This window comes from Carassius gibelio, chromosome A18, assembly GCF_023724105.1.
Source record: "Carassius gibelio isolate Cgi1373 ecotype wild population from Czech Republic chromosome A18, carGib1.2-hapl.c, whole genome shotgun sequence".
Classification (NCBI taxonomy): Eukaryota; Metazoa; Chordata; class Actinopteri; order Cypriniformes; family Cyprinidae; genus Carassius; species Carassius gibelio.
In genome coordinates this window covers 15,724,580-15,746,006 of record NC_068388.1, presented here as the reverse complement: position 1 = coordinate 15,746,006, position 21,427 = coordinate 15,724,580, and the positions used below count along the sequence as shown (strand labels likewise).

The window sequence follows — 21,427 nt, the reverse complement described above, 5'->3', positions numbered from 1 at the left end:
ATACAAATGTATTAATTTAATCGTTTATTCGTCATTCATTAATTAATTCATCCATCCATCCATCCATACATCGGCAGGACTGCGCAACTCGCTGGGGCTCCAAACTGGCAATGGTGGAGCGCATCCTCGAGCAGGCCCAAGCGATCAGACACGTCCTGTCTGATGACAGAAGGAGCAGCCTGTCCCTGACCTGGCAGAACATGGACGTCTTGAAAGCTGTTCACGAAGCACTGAAACCAGTCGGTGACTTCACTGATATTTTGTCAGGAGAAAATTATGTGACCAGTTCCTGTATCCTCCCCATACTACAGCTCTGCAGGGACAATGTGTTGGCTGCGTCAGAAAACGACCTCCAGCTAACAAAGTCAATAAAAACTGGAATTCTAACAAAGCTGGAGGCCAAGTATGAATCCGATTCAGTGCGCAAAATATTGCGAAAATGCACTTTCCTCGACCCTCGTTACCGTGGAGGATATGAGACGGATGAAAATGCATTGGCTGAGACCAAGGCTGAAATACAGGCTGAGATCGTGAGCTTAGAGGCAGCAGGTCCAGTGGCCATCAGAGTGGAAGAGGGAGAGGCGCAACCCGAACCCCCACGAAAAAAGATGAATCTTGGAAGTATGCTGCAAAGAAAAAGCCGATGCAATGGCAGGTCCCGTCGCCATCGTCACCATAGCAGTGTTAATTTTGACACAAAATTTTAATTTAGTTTTAGTCTTAGTCTTTTGACTATAATTCTTTTTAGTTTTAGTCAAGTTTTAGTCATCTGATTTGTTTTAATTTTAGTCTTATTTTAGTCGACTAAAATTGCTTGGTAGTTTAGTCGACTAAAATTGCTTGGTATTTTAGTCGACTAAAATAAGACTAAAATCAATAACAGATTTACTAGACAATTTTTTACAGCTGGTATAGGAAACAAACTTAACCAAAATATATAAAACACAAATTCAACTTTATTTCAACACAACTGTGTCTTTATTTCGATTCAAAAGCTTTTATGCAGCAACAAACACTGTCATGATAATGTAAACAATAACTAGCTGCCAATTGACCATCAATAAAAGAAAAATAAAGTTAGGTCCAGGACCTTAAAGCTTACAGCTGAGCTGAACAATAAGTGCATACATTTAAAGTAAATATTTAATAAGTTGGGTGGATAAAAAAGTAACAAGATTTTATAAGGTATTCATTTGTCTAGCAATATTGTATGTTTTAAATACTACAATATTGCTAGATTAGTATGTATAATGATAGGATGTGAACATTCACGTTTCACATGACTAATATAGAAATATTTGTGATATTGTCAACAAGTAGAACATTATAAAATATACTAAACATTAATATTAATCAAATGTATGTATCATAATATTACGTATTAGTATTGTGCTCTCATCTAACTTGAAGAAGGGGCTATTTTACAGTACTTTTCAGTTCGTAATATTTAATGCTACAACATCTACGCACTGCAGTCTTCCAATTTTGCTTAGCTCAATAAACAAAAGAACATCGTTGTGAAATTACATTTGAGAAAATGTCCAGGTGGCTCGTCTGTAATTGTCTTTTCAAATTGGTTGTGTTCTTGCCACGAATGAGCGCTCCGCGTGCTTTACGCTTTGTTTTGTTCGTCGTCAAACGTGAAGTGAGCTGTGGACATTTCGTCGCTCTTTTAGACATCACTTCTTCGAATGCCGACTTCCCGGGAGCTCATTTAAAAACTGAAAACCTTCGCTTCGTGTCTCAATAAGTCAGGCTCGGATTGGTTCTCTTCTCTCATGCAGTCTCGCCTGTTCCGTTTTGCCGGTTCTTTTGTTCATTCCTCGCATCTCTCCCGTCTGCTGATTTGATTTTCGTCACAGTCTATTTTCGTTTCGTCCTTTATTCGTTGACGATAATGTCAATCAATTTAGTCATAGTATTAGTCTCCATCAGTGCCTTCTTTTTTAGTTTTCGTTTCGTTTTCGTCCGCAAAAATATATTCGTGACGAAAATAATGACGAAAATATTTAGTCAACGAAATTAACACTGCACCATAGAGGACCGAATCGGAGCTGAAATAACAGCCTACTGTTTGGAGCCTGTTACCCAAGGAGACAAGGACCCACTTCTCTGGTGGAAAAATGCTGCCGCGCGTTTTCCCCAGATGTCGCGAGTGGCACGGAAGTACCTGTGCGTCTGTGCCACAAGCACACCATCGGAGCGGGTTTTCAGCACCGCAGGTAAAGTTGTTGGTCCACAACGTACCCTGTTAAAGCCGGATAAAGTAAACATGCTGTTTTTTCTAGCGAAAAATCTTGACTAGATTTGATGCCACTTGCCATTTGTTCCTATTCGCACTGTTTAATTTTTATTTAATTGATTCAGGTATTTTTATTCGGTTTTCGTTAGAAATAATATTGGAAAAAAGAATGGAAAGATTTTTTTTTTTTATTTAGGCCTAATTCTTTGCAATAATTTTTATAATATGGATGTTTATGTTAATTCAAATCTTGTTGACTGTTGTGGGTCTATTTGCACTTTTTTATAAGCTGCTCTTTGTTGTTCGGGCGGTGTGATTTAATTTAATTGATTTGTGTGCACGTCTCTGTGCGAAAACTGTTCTGGATGTTTATGTTCATTTATTTCTGTTTGACTCTTGTATTTGCACTTTTTATAAACTGCTATTTTTTGCTAATAAAATTTGTTAATATTGTTTTGCATGTTATTTTGTTATCGTTTCAGTATTAGTGTTTGGTATTCAGTTTCTGAACAGTTTAGGCACAAGCTAACCATTTGGTGATGCTGTCTGCGCCTTACGTCATATTTTTTTTATTTATTCACGGTAATACTGTATACCGAGGTAAAATAGGGAGGAGGTTTGACGGTATCAAAATTTGGATACCGCCCAAGCCTAGACGGAGTATGTGTGAAACAGGCATGAGCAGGGCCGTAGCTGGGGTCAGCAGGGCCGGTTTGAAATTGTTTAATTTGTATGTTCGTTTATTTTTATTTATTTGTGCTATTTACACAACGTTTACGTTTTTTTCAAGTTTGTAGGTGTCAAGGTACAGAGACCAAATAATTAAATGTAAAATAGCACTGTATAGTCTTCAATGTAAAAATGAAATATACAATCAAACCTACATTTATTCAGACACCTTCAACATTTCTCATATTATTACAATGTTGCTATATATATATATATATATATATATATATATATATATATATATAATTATATCTGGTGTCTGAATAATTTTTGGTTTGACTGTTAAAACTACAAAGTAATTCAGTCAAGAGCAGTGAGTGATTTTCATTTTCATTTTCTTGGATTAACATTACAGCAGCCAGTAGCTAAATTAGGCGCGGTCACTTTAAGAGACTATGAACACATCCAATATAATACATCCCATTTTTTTCCTCGACTGTTTACTTTCACTTAAGAAATAACTCACAGTTTTTTCGAGCATAATTGTCCTGAGCATCTATTAAGGCTGGCCTCAGCCAGTCGGTTATATAAAATATCAAGGTGAAAGTTATCATAGCTTGCTTAGTATAGACCCAGCTCTCAACCCAACTTTGAGAATAGATTAAACTCAATATTTTGTTTTTTTATCCCCCGATAAGAGTCACGTTAACGCAACACGTCAACGCTGATAACAGCCCACCACTAGTAAAAATACAAATACAGTGAACAACACTTAATATGCTCTCCTGGCTTCAGACTCATGAGTACTAAAACAGCACAGTCAGAATCAGATGACTCGCTGGCTGACACCCCACCAAGACTGAATGATTTCGCTGCAGGTCAGACGCAAGCTAATGAAGTAATGCAGTAGCTCTTTCAGGTAGGGTGACCAAACGTCCCGAAAAATTCGGGACAGTCCCGAAATCTAAACTGTTGTCCCGAATCCCGAATCTGGCCCTAATTGTCCCAAAAATTATACTAAAGCAAAATCTTGAGTAGTCATTGTCTCATAAACATTAAAAACTGTCTGTGGAGATTGAGTCATCCTGCAACCAGCCCCCGCCGGCTACTCATTGGCTGCAGCATCTTTTTTCTAAGTTCTAAAATAAATACCGTAGGCGGCTAGGCACAAATTTAGATATTAATTTTTCTTATTAATCTATATGCACAAAGACAATACAACCTTGTCCCCCTTTTGTTTTACAGCTCGATGAAGAGAGTGCATGTTGCTGCAACTGCGAGGAGGACAGTGATGTACGCGTACAGGAGTGATTGACAGTTCGCGGCACTGTGTACAAAAAGTATAAATAACGCTCATTAGCGTTAGCATTACAGAAAGGTCTGATTTACGCACTGTTACAACAGTCATTGTTTTTTTTTTAATCTTGTTGTTTCTTGTGGCAGACTAAAGAGTAATGTCAGATGGTTGATCTTTGAATAAAAATGTGTTTAGTTAAGGTTTGAAATTCATTATCTTTTATTATAGGGCTATAAGCCCCCCATCCCATCACTCAAGACCGCAGACACCCCCCTTACCCCCCCAGCCCCGAATTAAAGCCAATCTCATCTGGTAACCCTATTCTAAGGGTATTTTTTTCAAAATACTTTTGCATATTTTATTTATGCTCAGTAGCTCTTTCTAGCTCAAGCAAATCCACAAACTAATAAAAGGATTTATTATTTTTTATAAGGTCATCTGTTGATTGCTGTATATAAAACCCCCTTCAATATAGTTGTTGTTACCTCAGGGGACGAGGGGAGTCATCAAAAAAAAAAAAAAACCAGACCAGTGTTGCATTCGGTTCGAGAACCTCTTCTGAGGGTAACATGTGCTCCTTTTAAATGTGCTGGCTGATGGGGAGCAGCTGTGACCGATCAGCCGGTGACGAGGACGTGCAGGTGTTTTGCTTTGGTTTCCAGGGCGACGCTGATTCCTCTGGGAGTGCTCGTCACATCCCCCCCCCCCCCAAGCGTCGTTCTGGTCCTGCGAAGACATGTAGAAAGTAGGGGTGAAATTAGGGGAGGGTGGGGAATGACCCCTGACAGACCTGCATAAGCTGTCCAGATCCGGGAGAGGCCATCGGCGTTCGCGTTGGCGGCCCCAGCTCGATGGTGGACTTTGAAGTGGAAGTCCTGGAGCGCTAGGAACCAGCGAGTCACCCTGGTATTGGCCATCCACTGTAGGGGCGCGTGGTCGGTTACCAGGGTGAACTTGCGGCCCAGGAGGTAGTACCGGAGCTCCAGGACTGCCCACCTGATGGCCAGGGCTTCCTTCTCCACGGCGGTGTACTTCCTCTCAGCGGGGGACAGCTTCCTGCTGATGTAGATGAGCGGATGCTCCTCACCTTCCTGAATTTGGGAGAGGACCGCTCCTAGTCCTGTGTCGGAAGCATCCGTCTGCAGCAGGAAGGGGCAGCTAAAGTCCGGGGCGCGGAGTACCGGCGAGGACGTGAGTGCTGCTTTCACCTGGGAGAAGGCTTCTTCCGCCAACGGGGTCCAGCATACTTTCTCCGGCTGTCCCTTCCTGGTCAGGTCTGTCGGGGGGGGCTAAAGAGGAGAAGTTGTGGATAAAACAACAGTAATAACCCGCCAACCCCAAGAAGGCTCGTACCTGGGTCTTTGTCTCGGGTCTTGGTGCGGCGTGGATGGCCTCAACTTTCTTGTCTTGCAGCCGGATGAGTCCTCGGCTGACTTGGTAGCCCAGGTACTTGGCCTCAGAGAGGGCTAGGTGGCATTTGTGGGGGTTGGCGGTAAGTCCAGCCCGCCGGAGCTCCGAAAGCACCCTCCGCAGACGATCCAGATGTTCATCCCACGCCTCGGAGTGGACCACGACGTCATCCAGGTAGGCGGCCGCGTAAGCTTGGTGAGGCCGCAGGAGGATGTCCATCATCCGCTGGAACGTCGCGGGGGCCCCATGTAGGCCGAAGGGAAGGGTCCGGTACTGCCAGTGGCCACTGGGGGTGGAGAAGGCGGTTTTCGGCTTGGCGGCCTCTGAGAGCGGTACCTGCCAATAGCCCTTGGTGAGGTCTAAGGTGCTGATATACCGGGCCCTTCCTAGCCGGTCCAGCAGTTCGTCCACCCGAGGCATGGGGTACCAGTCGAATTCGGAGACTTCGTTCAGGCGGCGGAAGTCGTTACAGAAGCAGAGGGTGCCATCCGGCTTTGGGACCATCACAATGGGGCTGGACCACGGACTCCGGGATGGTTCTATTACCCCCAACTTTAGCATCTGTTGGACCTCTTCCTCAATAGCCTGCCGACGAGCCTCCAGGACTCGGTAGGGCCGTTGCCTAACGATGACTCCTGGGGGCGTCCGGATATGATGTTGAATCACGTTGGTCTGCCCGGGCTGAGAGGAGAACACATCCTGGAACTGACTGACCAGGTGCTGCAGCTCCGTCTTCTGGGCAGCCGAAAGGTAGGGGTTGACATCCACAACCACGGGCTCGGTGAGGCTCAGGGCAGCTACTTGGTCCCGGGTCCCCACCCATTTCTTTAGGAGGTTGATGTGGTAGAGTTGCTGTGCCTGTTGGGCCCTGGTGAGGTGTTCCCCGGACTAATGGCATCACTCGTCGATCCGTTCCCTCATTTGCCAGACATGTTCGATGACGGTACGATGCGAGGCCGGCTGCTGCTCCCACGCTTCCCGGGCCACGTCCAAGAGGCCCCGGGGTTGACGGCCAAACAGGAGCTCGAAGGGGGTGAAGCCAGTTGAGGCCTGGGGAACTTCGCGGATCCCAAAGAGCACGTAGGGAATCATGAGGTCCCAATCCCGCTTGTCCTCCGCCGCCACACGTCTAAGCATTTGATTGAGGGTTTGGTTAAATCTCTCTACGAGGCCATCAGTTTGGGGTTGATAAACAGTGGTCCTCAACTGCTTCACCCGCAGCAGCCGGCAGAGGTCAGCCATTAGCTGGGACATGAAGGGGGTTCCCTGGTCAGTCAGGATCTCCGAGGGGAGGCCGACTCGGCTGGCCAGCAGAAACAGCTCCTGGGCGATGGACTTCGTGGTGGCCTTCCGCAGGGGGACTGCTTCAGGGTACCGGGTGGCATAGTCGACGATGACCAGGATGTGCTCATGCCCTCGGGCAGACTTCGGCAATGGCCCCACTATGTCCATTCCAATCCGCTCGAAGGGCACCTCGATGATAGGCAGCGGGATGAGCGGGCTGGGGGGAGGAGTCCTGGGCGACGTGGCCTGACAGGTCGGGCAGGCTTGGCAGAACCACTTTACCTCGGCGTCCAGGCCCGGCCAATGGAAGCGGTCGCGGATGCGTTGAGCAGTATAGGCTGCCGCGAGGTGTCCTGCCATGGGGTGGGAATGGGCTTACTTCAGCGAGGCGTTGTAAGACGTCCTCCATCGCGAGGACGCGCGTGCCACCTTCCTTGGTGCTGGTGAAGACACAGGGAAAGAAAGGAAAACAATTAGGCGTTGGGGCGGTGATCTTGTCGGTGATTCCTCACTGTTCTGCCCGCATTCTCCACCACTGACACGGGGTGAAGAATCACTCGACAAGAGGTGCGTGAATTAAATGCCCTGGAGGGTGGGTTTATGATAAGTGAAGGGTGCCTGGTGAAGTGTCCTGATCCGCTTTCTGCTGCTTGGTGCTTCCCGTGTGCTCTCCGTGCTCTTCGGTGCCAATCAAGGTGAAAGTGGGTGTCCTGACGTGCTCCGAAGTGTGTGGGCTGTCGGTTACTCACTCGCTCGCTGCTTTCTGTGAAGGAAGGAGAGGGGGATTAGACCAGTGTTGCATTCGGTTCGAGAACCTCTTCTGAGGGTAACATGTGCTCCTTTTAAATGTGCTGGCTGATGGGGAGCAGCTGTGACCGATCAGCCGGTGACGAGGACGTGCAGGTGTTTTGCTTTGGTTTCCAGGGCGACGCTGATTCCTCTGCGAGTGCTCGTCACAATATATGTATATATATATACATATACATATACATATATATATATATATATATATATATATATATATATATATATATATATATATATATATATATATATGTAGGCTATAATAGAGTACCAGCACTTCTTTTGGGCCGCTTAAAGCACTGTGTAACTGGGGACTTTACACATGACAGCATTGTTTGTTTGTAGTTTCACAAGTTCACACTTACATATGTGACCCATCACGAAAACCAGTGACACAAGTCGGCAGCACAACTTTCGAGCAAAATGAGAAAGAATCTTTTGCAGAATCTGTTAGTTGAGATCACAAAGAAGCCTCTCCGTGTTTGAGACAGCAGTATTGGTATATTTAAAAGCGTACATTTTGAGGTTGAAATCAGTTTCTTTGTCTGAGATTCTAGCACGCAGTAGGGGCGTTTCATTGTCTGTCTGGATTTCCATACTGGATAAGCCGGCTTTTGTTTCTTTTGTTATTGCCCCCGCCCTCCGAGGGAAGCGTGGCTACTTAGTATGCAGCGCTCTGGCCGGCTGTAGCTGTTATCAAAATTCAGTGAAGATGTACGCCGCAAAGATGAACGCAGACGAGCTGAACCGTGGCCTTGAAGTACTTGAAGACAAGCCGGATGCTTATAAACAAGTGCTCACTGATTCTGAAGATGATCTGGGCGACGATGAAAGCGGCATAATAAGACTGTAATATCCCTAATCTACAACTGAGCGAAGATGATGACGAGGAAGAATGTATTGAACTGGTGTCAGACGAGTTGGACCGTAAGATATCAGAGGCTATATCGATAGTAACATTTGATGGGGATAAAGACAGAGAAATGGGGAAAATCCGTAACATTTAGAGGCAAACAGACGCACAGTGCAAACTTCGGAGATGGTTACATCCACAAAAAAGACCCCGACAAAGAGAAAGTGTGCCAGAACGACTTATTTCATTGGAGGCATCGAGATCTGCAAAATTAGCATCAATATGCGCTGTTTGTTTACATAAACATTCAAATAATAACATTTAAAAATGATGGCCACATTTTAAAGACTAAAGATTTTTTATAAAAAGATCAAACTCACATATTTCAGCCTCTAAATTATTAAGCGGGTGGTGGCCCGAACCTAGAGTACCCCCCACATATATAAAAGTGCAAAATGAACTCTAGTGGAGGAGATGGGGTGGAGGGGGGATGCTGATAAACCATCAATGGAGACAGGTAGGCTAATTCAGCTGTATTTATACCCTAAGGTTGATTATCTTAAGTGGCTCCACCTGTGCTAATTAGGCTAAGTATGATTAGGCTAAGTGATTTGGGGCGCCAGGTCGGGAGGGCTCGAGCCGTTGCACAACTGGAGCACCTCACTGCATTGGAACGGATGAGCCCTACCGGCCGATAGCGGAGGAGCAACATGATTGGATAGCCCGACCAGGAGTGCCCGAGTTGCCTCGACTGGAATAGGTCACCAGGCGGGGGGGAAAGATTTGAACAGAGTTTGACGGGAGGTGGAGACTCTTGTCGTTGTACAGCGAGCACAGTCACCTGCCAAACAGGAACGAAAAGTCTCTCGCCGACGTCCGATGGGAGCTCAGTACTCAAGGCACCGAACGGGTAAGCCTCGCCGACCGTAGAAAGGAAAAGTTAAGGTTGTCTAGCCGGGAGGCTCTCGCCGACCTCCGATGGGAGCTCAATACTGACGGCATCGGATGCGTAAGCCTTTTTTGACCAAAGGATGAAAAAAGTTGTCTAGCCGTGAGACACTTACCAACATCCGACAGGAGCTCAATACTCACAGTGTTGAATGGGTAAGCCTCACCGACTGTAGAAAGGACAAAGTAATGTGGTCTAGATGGGAGGCTCTCACTGACGTCTGATGGGAGGTAAATAGAGGGTCCGTTGGAATTTTTTGAAGCATCGAAAATACATTTTGGTCCAAAAATGGCAAAAACAACGACTTTATTCAGCATTGTCTTCTCTTCCGTGTCTGTTGTGAGAGAGAGTTCAAATCAAAGCAGTCTGTATATCCCTTTCGCGAATGAATCATTCAGTTCACCAAATCGAACTGAATCGTTTTAAACGATTCGCATCTCTAATACGCATTAATCCACAAATTACTCAAGCTGTTCACTTTTTTAATGTGGCTGACGCTCCCTCTGAGTTCAAACAAACCAATATCACGGAGTAAGTCGTCGTTTTTGCCATTTTTGGACCAAAATGTATTTTCGATGCTTCAAAAAATTCCAACGGACCCTCTGATGTCACATGGACTACTTTGATGATGTTTTTCTTACCTTTCTGGACATGGACAGTATACCGTACACACAGTTTCAATGGAGGGACTGAGAGCTCTTGGACTAAATCTAAAATATCTTAAACTGTGTTCCTAAGATAAAAGGAGGTCTTACATGTTTGGAACAGCATAAGGGTGAGTTATTAATGACATAATTTTCATTTTTGGATGAACTAACCCTTTAAGCCTTTGTCCACATTAGTACGTTCCTGTTGGAAAAGCATCATTCCTCTTGTTTTGGCCTTCCGGCCTTTTTAAACAGCCTCCAAAACTGATAAATTTGGAACACTGGTTTCACATTGTAGTATAGACTGTGGAAACAGAGGCTTCTGAAAACAATGAATATCATTTAGTCTTGTAAAAGTTACCAATAGATATGATTATGGCAATAACATTAATTGCAGTTATGTGCTATTCACTTCCAAGCAGTTTCTAAAGATATTTACTTGCATGCTTTTCATATTACAGTCCTAGAAAGACAACAGAATTTTACTCACACTTGCTGTCCTGCGGCAAAACGAGGGTAGTGGTGTATTAGATAAATTCTAAGTGATCACGCCAGTAAATGGTGAAATATGTCCCTAAATAAATTCGTCCTGCCAGAATAATTGCATGAAACTGTCTGTATAACCTCAGTGAGGTTTAAACATGCACCGTCAATCCGTATATAAATATATATATATATATATATATATATATATATATATATATATATATATATAGCAGAAAAGTATTTACTTTCAATAAAAATGAAGGAAATACTCAAAGTTTCAAATAAAGCATCAGTTTGAGGGGAGGTTTTTGTCCCAATAAGGTGGCATCCATTCAATCATTTGAATTATTTAATTATTATATTATATTATATTATATTATATATTATTATATATTAAATTGAATTAAAGCTGCATTAGGTAACTTTTGTAAATATATATATTTTACATATTTGTTAAACCTGTCATTATGTCCTGACAGTAGAATATGAGACAGATAATCTGGGAAAAAATCAAGCTCCTCTGGCTCCTCCCAGTGGTCCCATTGCCATTTGCAGTTACAAACCGCTCCTGGTAAGAAATCAACCAATCAGAGCTGCGGTCCGTAACTTTGTTTGTGTTCAAAATGTAGAAAAATGTATATAATAAGCGAGTACACCATGAATCCATTTTCCAAACCGTGTTTTTAGCTTGTCCTGAATCACTAGGGTGCACCTCTAATAAGTGTTTATATTCGGACTATTTTAGATTGCTTCGGGGGTACCGCGCGGAGTAACCCAGTACCTTTGTGATTCTTCATAGACATAAACAGAGAGAAGTAGTTCCGGCTACGATTTTCAAGACGCAAGCAGTTCTATTTATTAACCGCTAGAGCGTCAAAAGTTCCCTACCGCAGCTTTAATTAGTAAATTAAAAGTTACACTCAATAAGTTATTGCATACTGTTTTATAATGTATTACAATGCTGAGGTGCAGATAATTGCCACTATTTGCAATAAGTAATTAGCAGAATATCATGCTATTTAAACATAATATAAATAGAACCTAGCTATTTGCACTTAGTGTAAATAGCATATCACTAAAAAAATACTGCTTTTTTCACTTGGTGTTATTAACATATATTGCTAAGAAAATATGTTACACTAAAACATGTTCAACAAAGAAACTACTATACGCAATAGCCTATATGAGACAGCCCATGAACACTAGATTTTATACAGCTGTTACTATAACAATTTTGTAAATAATAATGATGGTGATAAATGATGATCAGCAACCAAACATTGATAATGTGAAAGTTACTTGCCTTTGCCTTTTGACTTCTCATGTTTTGCAGACAATACAAAGGCAGAGTACATTAAATTCAAAATAGGGGTACAATTTTGAATGTAGATAATTTTCATTACTAAATCATCTAATTGTTAAATTTTGCAGTGTCATACTTTAATTAATTTGGTTGGAAAAGTAAAAACGTTAAAGTCATTTTTTCTCAGTTTCACACAGTAGCGAGTTAAGGTCTTTTGCCTTTGTAGGGCAGTATTGCTCAGTGGTTGCTTTTCCTAAGCTCAGGAGACTTACAGTAGATGAGATTCTCATATATCTCTCATTTTAGTATCAACAGCATTTCAGACGTTTCTCCTAAAATTCCTTAGGAAAAATGGAAGTAGACACAATTCTGGGTGAATTCCAGAAAGGGGGTTCAACAAACTCTGAGTTACAATTTGAACTCTGAGTTGACTAACCCTGATTTTGGAAACTCTTGAGTTTTCGGTTTAGCAGACATCCCAAGTCTCCCCGAAGTTTCGGGAGTCTCCCGCATATTGAAAGCTGCTCCCTGAGACCCGCAAATTAGTTAAAATCTCCCGGAATCTAGACCGAGCGAGCAAAAGCCAGCATGCGAAACAGATACTGTGTTTCAAACCGTGTAGCGCGCGCACGGCAGAGAGGGAGAGGGAGCGAGAGACCTTGCGTGTGTGTGCTAATGTGCGTGTGTGCGAAGCGCATGTCAGACAGAGAGCATCCTGATTGGCCTGTTTCTGCAAATCAACCAATCAATTGTCAGTGTGGGTGGCCTTTTATCTCTTCTCCCGAACAAAATTAATCAGTTATGTCTATCTAGAAACAGGAGCACCATGGCAAAGGGAAAGTGCCAAAAAACAAAATAAATAAAAAATTACAAGACGCCAGATTTTACGGCAGACTACACAAAAGTGTACCCCTGTCTTATATATGTAAAACATAATGACAGTCTTGTTCAAGCATTGCCCATAGGAGGTTAAATGATTGCAAAAGGCATGTTGAGGTGAGTTGACAAGTTTCATTTCATCTGCATATTATTCAGGCTAGTTGCCAAGGCTACATGAAAACAACAAACTCTTTAGACCTGTTTAAAGTTGCAATGGAAAATGTCTGGTTTAGGGTTAGGGCTAAACAGAGTTAGTTCAATCCACTCTGAGTAGGATGACTGAGTTTAGCGCGTGCACCCTGACTATGAAAAGCCATGATCAATGGCGCTATGAAATTATCATTCACCATGGCAACAGCTCCTGCCAAAAAGACTTCCACATACAACACAGTACTTTAATTTAAAATTACTGTTAGCAGAAGTGAAATCTGGCAGAAATGTAATTTATTTAAATAATATACATTTTTCAAGGTATCCCATGGGCAAATAAATAAATAAATAAAAATAATTTTGGTAGCAGAAAAACATGTAAAAATGTAAACATTTCAAACAGGTAAAGCTTCAAGCGTGCAATGGGTGTGAAGTAACATTACATGACTTAACAAATATTTGACATTCAATAAATTGTCTAGTTCAATGTTCAGCAGCTTTTTCAACATATAGTCCAAAGCTTTTTCACATAAATAAATGTCCTCCAACTAATTTCTTAATTAGGGTAATGAGAAACATTTAACTTCTATTCAGAAGCCAACAGCAAACAGGCAGAGACTCGTAAAATGGGAGGAGAGCCTGCACTAGCACCACTTCAGATTAAATGGAGATGGCAAAAATACCAATTTTAAAATCAAATAGAGAAAAAAAAAACTTAGCTTTTTTATTTGTAGAACATAAAGATGACCAAATAAACTCTGAATAATTTGTGTTCATATAGTGGTGGTTATGGCATAGATATCTTGCACTACCTTTCCATCTGGCATCCTTCCATTCCATAGAGTAATTAGCTTCATTTATGTAATCAGTGCATCCAACCGCACTGGAAATCCTAAAGAAAATTCTAATTATTAGGTTACTTATAGACAATGATTGTTTATAAGTCGTAGCCAGATGTTATCAAGTAAAATATAGCATGTAGCACACAATGTGACTATGATGTCCAATATGGCCTATTGATCAGAAGAAACGAACATGTACTGGAGAGAGGATATGATGCTACACTGTAAAACACTTTAGCTCAAATGAGTTATATGAACTTAATTTTCCTCCTTAACTCAATTTGTAATTTTAAATTTTGGATATTGAACTAAAGTTTATACATTATTGAAAATTAAATGTAAAGTAATAGGTTGTTATAGTAATAGGAGTTTTATCTAGCTTGTAAAAGTTTATTTAAGTCTGTAAGGGGCAATACACAGAGACCGAAATAATGTACAAAGATGTATTTATTCAGAAGAACTTTTTAAACTCCTAAGAGACATCTGGTGCTTAGATTGTGAAAATAGAGTCACGGTTGTATCAATTTAACTTGTTCTCATTCTCTATTGTCTAACACCCTGAGGAAGGCCTGTTTGGGCTTCTTTTTTTTTTTTTTTTTACATGTAGCCCTGTCTTACATGAAGGCTTTTTATATTTTGCCTTCTTGGATGTGGATTATTTTTGTTTCTTGGAATCAACTTTTCTTTTAAGATATGTGTGTATTGGATAGATAATCATACACATAAGTCATTGGTGCTTGGACTCTGTATGATGATTGCTGTATACGCCTACATTTTATAGACTGTAATTTTTGCTCAGCTCAGGACAGGTCTCTTCCAACAGTGTCTGTGCAATCAAGCTGATAGTATTGCCAAAAAAAGTGTATTCTCTAATATATATATATATATATATATATAAATTTATATAAATTTATATTAGCAGTGAGTGAAATCAGCAGTAAAGTTAATAATAATAATACATCTCTGGTGGAACAGGGATTGTTTAGAACATTTGCACAGCAAAACAGATATGCAAGACTGACATCTAGAGGTCATTCCAAGGAAAACCACTGTCAAGTCGAAAACATGGACAAGTTGATACAAATTACATCTCTAAGCTATAACATTTTCTCTATTTTCTTTTCAGTTCGGCATCTCTAAATAAGCCCCTCCCCCACAACCATTTAAAAAATAGTTATACCCTAAGGGAATCACAAAGTTGTCATTACTTAACATATTAGAATATAGTGATGGGCTGATGACATACTGATTTCCAGGGATGCTCACTTAGCACCACCTGCCCTTTTAAAGCAACACCCCACGAAAATCTTCATCATAAATTAAGCACACTAAGAAATACAGAAACAGGGATGGGGATCACTTGGAACATCTGCCTGTATTTGTCTTTTAACTTTATTTCAGCATCTTATTTCAACACACACAGAACAGGAACCTGTCAGCTACAGGGACATTTCAGGTTGAATGGAATGTACCAGGATGGTGATGTTATATTTGGAGGACTGTTTGAGGTTGACTTCCTCACAGTGTTCCCAGAGCTCAGCTTCAGAACAGAGCCGGAGCCACCATACTGTGAGCAGTGAGTTTTGAGTGGAAAAGGACAGTTGAACAAGGAAAAGGAAAAGGATGGAGGAGAAAGACATTTAAAAAAAAAAAAAAACTATATACCTAATTGCTCAAATTATGTTTTAATCCTTCATTGATTCACTTTTTCTTATTTTCACTGCTAATATCAATCCAGAACAGGTAAATCCACATTTATTTTACTTTTCTTTTTTTTAGATTTGATATGGAAAGCTTCCAGCAGGCACAGACCATGGCTTTCGCAATAGATGAGATCAATAGGAATCCAAACCTACTGCCAAACATCACTCTTGGTTACCATGTTTACGACAACTGTGTGATGCTAGGTATGGCATTCCGGGCTGCCTTATCCTTAACTAGTGGAACAGAGGAGACCTTTTCTAACCTCAACTGCACTGGCCCACCACCAGTGATTGGAATTGTGGGGGATTCAAGTTCAACTGTTTCCATTGCGATTTCAAGTATTCTGGGGCTGTTTCGAGTACCTATAGTAAGAAAAGTCTTCATTATTATTATTATTATTTTGTTTCTGTGTCTCATGCATTCCCCTCTCTCACCATTTCCCTAATTAGGTTAGTCACTATGCCACCTGCTCCTGTTTAAGTGACAGGAAAAAGTACCCCTCTTTTTTCAGAACAATCCCCAGTGATGCCTTCCAGGTGCGGGCTATGGTTCAGATCTTAAAATATTTCGAATGGACCTGGGTTGGTCTCATCTACAGCGATGATGACTATGGCCTCTACGCGGCTCAGTCCTTCCAGCAGGAAATGCATTTGTTTGGACATTGTGTTGCCTTTTCTGAAATCCTGCCCCATGATAACAACCTCAGAGACATTCAACATATAACAGGAGTGATTGAAGCCTCTACAGCTAGAGTGGTGGTTGTTTTTTCCACTCCATCTTTTCTGATACCTTTGATAGATGAGGTTGTGTTGCAGAACATGACAGGCAGGCAGTGGATCGCCAGTGAAGCTTGGGCCACATCTTTCGTACACCACACTCCACGTTTACTGCCCTTCCTGAGGGGCACACTAGGCATCGCTATCAGGCGTGGAGAGATCCAGGGGCTTCATGATTTTCTACTACGTCTCCGTCCCAGCAATGATCCAAAAAATAATATGTTGAGGATCTTTTGGGAGAAGATGTTCAGGTGCAGTTTCGAAACTGGGGGTAGAGAGACAGATGGAAAGCAAGAGAAAAAGTTGTGTACAGGACAGGAGGATCTAAGCATCACAGACACACCATACACTGATGTTTCAGAGCTGAGGGCCTCTTATAATGTCTATAAAGCAGTTTATGCCCTGGCACATGCACTTCATGACCTGATGCAGTGTGAAGAGGGGAGAGGACCATTCAATGGGAACAGCTGTGCTGACATGACAAACCTGAAACCTTGGCAGGTAAGAACAGGTACAATTCAGATTCTTTCCAGGCTTATATAAGGGATGGTGTGGAAAAGCAAAATATTTGCACTATATTAATCCAAATTTCATTTAACACCTGTCCTGTCTACCAACTGTACAGCTGGTTCACTACCTACAGAAAGTGAACTTCACCACAGGTTTTGGGGATCATGTGTCATTTGATAAGAATGGAGATGCTCTGGCCATCTATGATGTGCTGAACTGGCAGCCAAGCTCTGATGGATCGATAAGGGTCCAAACGGTTGGTGTAGTAAATGAAGAGGCAGCAACAGGGATGTTGCTCACACTGAATGATGATGCATTATATTGGAACTTTGAGCCAAAAAAAGTAACTAGCATTGCTTGTTGCCATCCTTTTTGCAGACATAGTCTAAAAAAGTCAATAGCTATGAAAAGACAAATGAGAAAACATTAATGGAAAGGCTGTGCTTGTCATTATGTAAAAGAGATGATAGACAAACACATGACTGATAATAGATGATCTCTTTCAGCCCCCAAGGTCTGTGTGCAGTGAAAGCTGCCCCCCAGGCACCAGACAAGCCACAAGGAAAGGTTTTCCTGTCTGCTGTTTTGACTGCCTGCCATGTGGAGATGGAGAGATTTCTAATACAACAGGTGAGTTGATTATTTTTTGGCAATATAATTTGAATGTGATTTCCTCTTAAAATCCCTTTAAAAACTCACTTTCTGTCTTTTTTACTCATAGATGCTATTGAGTGCACAGTGTGTCCAGATGAGTTCTGGTCCAATTCATATAAGGATCAGTGTGTCCTCAAAGAAGTAGAGTTTCTGTCCTACGAGGATCCACTGGGAATCTCTCTGACAACTGCTTCCCTGCTTGGTGCCTGCTTCTGTGCTCTTGTTATGGTCATCTTTGCTCTTCACCATAACACTCCCATAGTACGTGCTAACAACTCAGAGCTCAGCTTCCTACTTCTGTTGTCACTCAAACTGTGTTTCCTGTGTGTGCTGCTATTCATTGGAAGGCCACAATTGTGGACATGTCAGTTAAGACATGCTCTGTTTGGCATAAGTTTTGTACTGTGCATCTCTAGCATCCTGGTCAAGACTATGGTGGTAATAGCTGTTTTCAAGTCATCTCGACCAGAGGGCAAAGGCGCTATGAAATGGTTTGGAGCAGCTCAACAAAGATGCACAGTTCTGGTCTTAACAGCCATCCAGGTTGTGATATGTGCAGTCTGGCTATCAACTGCCTCTCCAACACCCAATAAAAACACCCAGTATATCCGCTCTAAAATAGTATATGAATGTGCTATTGGCTCAGTGGCTGGTTTTTCTATGCTGCTGGCATACATTGGACTGTTAGCAGCAGTAAGTTTCCTGTTAGCTTTCCTAGCGAGAAATCTTCCAGATAATTTTAATGAAGCAAAGTTCATCACTTTTAGCATGTTGATCTTCTGTGCTGTGTGGATTGCATTTGTTCCAGCATATGTGAGCTCTCCAGGGAAATATGCAGTAGCTGTAGAGATATTTGCCATTTTAGCTTCTAGTTTTGGGTTACTGGTGGCCATATTTGCCCCAAAGTGCTACATCATCCTTTTACATCCAGAGAGAAACACTAAAAAAGCCATCATGGGAAGAGAAGCACAAAAGAAATAGTTTTACATTACTTTGGTGTAAAACGGTAAATTCAGATTTGACACTGCTTTATCATTTTGGGTTTCTCCTCTGTAAACAAACAAGCAACATCTTGGCAATGCCTATATCTTTGTACTTTATTTTTATTTGTTGTTAATTGTTATTTTAATGTTGTTTTCAGTTTATACATGAAAGAATTAAGCTTTGTTTTTGTTACTTTTGATAAGAAAAAAAACTCTCAGCTTTCAAATTCTATCCAATTTATCATGCAATCTGCAAAATAAATGCCTTTTAATGCTCTTTAATGTGGCATGACAGATTGCAGCAGCAGAGATCATCTTAACCTCCGTAATACCAGGCAGCCATAGGGGAAGTTTCACATTATTGCCAGGGTTGGGGTTATGTCACCTACCGCCAGACCACAAGCTCTGAATTTTTAATTATTAATTTTTTTTACATACCGTATATACCATATTTTGTACATTTCAATTATTTATAGCCTATATAATTTATTATAAAAAAATACATTTACAATTAACAATGAATGTTCGGCTATACAAAGAATGGAATAAAATCTTGTATATCTTGTGTATAAGAATCTGCCTTTTTTGCTGTATCAGTATTAGCGACAGTAGAATAAATATTTGAAGTGTCAGAGTTAGAGACATCCACTCTTTTAGTTGTGGGTTTATAAAAAATAAAAATAAAAAGGTTGAATATCCATTTTGTTTATTTAGCATATCTCTGCAGACTAAAGCAGTTACAGAACAAGAAGAGAGTTCACTCCAGTGATACTTTGAGAGCTGCAAAAGTACAGAGATTCTTTTAAGAAATATTTTAAAACAGTTTACTTTTGAATAAATTAGAATAAACTATTGAATAAATACCTGTGGTTATGTTTGTTTTCTTCTAAAAGAGAAGAAAAGTAATCGGATCTAGCAGTTTTTAATGCTTTTCTGTAGGATAGGTTACTTTCCCGCCAAGCAATACGAAATACCTCTAGTTTTGTTTTCCTCTAGCTGCGCTCCATTTTTCGGGCTGCTCTCTTTAGGGTGCGAGTGTGCTCATTATACCATGGTGTCAAACTGTTTTCCTTAACCTTCCTTAAGCGTAAAGGAGCAACTGTATTTAAAGTGCTAGAAAAGAGAGAGTCCATAGTTTATGTTACATCATCAAGTTGTTCTGAGGTTTTGGATATGCTATGGAATTTGGATACATCAGGAATATAACTTAAAAAGCAGTCTTTTGTGGTAGAAGTGATGGTTCTTCCATACTTGTAACAAGAAGTAGAATTTACAATTTTGGCTATATGAAGTTTGCACAAAACTAAATAATTATCTGAGATATCATCACTTGTCTGCATAATTTCAACACTATCAACATCAATTCCATGTGACAGTATTAAATCTAGAGTATTATTTCGACAAGGAGTAGGTCCTGAAACATGTTGTCTAACCCCAATAGAGTTCAGAATATCTATAAATGTTGATCCCAATGCATCTTTTTCATTATCGACATGGATATTAAAATCACCAACTATTAAAACTTTATCTGCAGCCAGAACTAACTCGGACGTAAAATCACCAAACTCTTATATAAAGTCTGTATGGTGCCCTGGTGGCCTGTATACAGTAGCCAGTACAAACATAACGGGATTTATCATTAATTTTTGTTTCCCTGGATAGTGTTATATAAAGCACCATTACTTCAAATGAGTTGTACTTGAAGCCTGCCCTCTGAGAAATCCTGAAAACATTGTTATAAATTGAAGCAACACCTCCCACTTTGCCTTTTAGATTAAATTTAAAAATTAAATGTATGCATTTAGCAGACACTTTTATCCAAAGCGACTTACAGTGCATTCAAGCTATCAATTTTTTACCTGTTTTAGATGCGGCTCATGATTATAACAGTAATCTTGCGGGGTTGACTCATTTAAAATAATGTAATCATCAGGTTTTAGCCAGGTTTCTGTCAAACAGAGCACATCTAGATTATGATCAGTTATCATATTATTTACAAAAAGTGTTTTCGTAGAAAGGGATCTGATATTCAATAAGCCAAGGTTTATCATTTGTTTATCCATATTGCATCTGTTTTTTATGTGTTAAACCTCAATTAAATTGTTAATCTTAACTTAACTTTGGTTTGGACGTTTTTTGTATTTTCTAGTTCGGGGAACAGACACAGTCTCTATAGTGTGATATCTAGGTGAAAGAGTCTCTATGTGCTGAGAATTAGCTGATCTCTGTGCTGTGAGTCAGCTAGCAGATGGTCGGTTTAGCCAGTCTGTCTGCTTCCTGACCTGGGCCCCAGTTAGTTAAGTATAAACACTAAGACTATTTGCCATATTTCTAGAGAGAAGAGTGGCGCCACCCCAGGAGGGATGAAGACCATCTCTTTTCAACAGGTCAAGTCTGCCCCAAAAGCTCGTCCAATTGTCTATGAAACCTATGTCATTCTGTGGGCACCACATCCAGCCATTGAGTGATGACAATCTGATATGCATCTCGTCACCACGGTAAGCAGGGAGGGGACCAGAGCATATTACAGTGTCTGACATCGTGCTTGCAAGTTCACACACCTCTTTAATGTTATTTTTTGTGATCTTCAACTGGCGAAGTCAAACATCATTAGCGCCAGCATGAATAACAATCTTACTGTATTTACGTTTAGCATTAGCCAGCACTTTTAAATTTGCCAAGATGTCAGGCGCTCTGGCTCCAGGTAAACATTTGACTATGGTGGCTGGTGTCTCTATATTCACGTTCCGTACAATAGAATCACCAATAACTAGAGCACTTTCATCAGGTTTCTCAGTGGGTGCATCACTGAGTGGGGAGAACATGTTTAATGTTTTGATCGGAACAGTAGAGCGGTGTTTTGACCCATGACTACGCTGCCTCACTGTCACCCAGTTTCCATGCTGCAGGGGCTCTGTTGCCGGAACCGGACAATGTACAGGAATCCCTGAGCTAGACGCATCCAAAGCCGATTCTAGAGCCCTA

General features: G+C 41.1%; 1 protein-coding gene across 1 annotated transcript; it reads left to right on the top strand.

Annotated features, from left to right (window-relative positions):
• The first annotated feature begins 15,164 nt into the window (after nucleotides 1-15,164).
• LOC127934588 (extracellular calcium-sensing receptor-like) lies at nucleotides 15,165-18,440 on the top strand. The gene is made up of 6 exons (XM_052532070.1): nucleotides 15,165-15,391; nucleotides 15,595-15,886; nucleotides 15,969-16,796; nucleotides 16,921-17,148; nucleotides 17,312-17,435; nucleotides 17,527-18,440. The coding sequence occupies exons 1-6, from the start codon at nucleotides 15,165-15,167 to the stop codon at nucleotides 18,438-18,440; spliced, it is 2,613 nt and encodes an 870-aa protein (XP_052388030.1).
• Nucleotides 18,441-21,427: the final 2,987 nt, after the last annotated feature.

Excerpts from the sequence above, each read along its gene's own strand:
- LOC127934588 (XM_052532070.1), top strand. The coding sequence starts at position 15,165 with ATGGGGATCACTTGGAACATCTGCCTGTATTTGTCTTTTAACTTTATT. Across the intron at positions 15,392-15,594 it reads GAGCCACCATACTGTGAGCA|ATTTGATATGGAAAGCTTCC; the intron begins GTGAGTTTTGAG and ends TCTTTTTTTTAG. Across the intron at positions 15,887-15,968 it reads GGCTGTTTCGAGTACCTATA|GTTAGTCACTATGCCACCTG; the intron begins GTAAGAAAAGTC and ends TTCCCTAATTAG.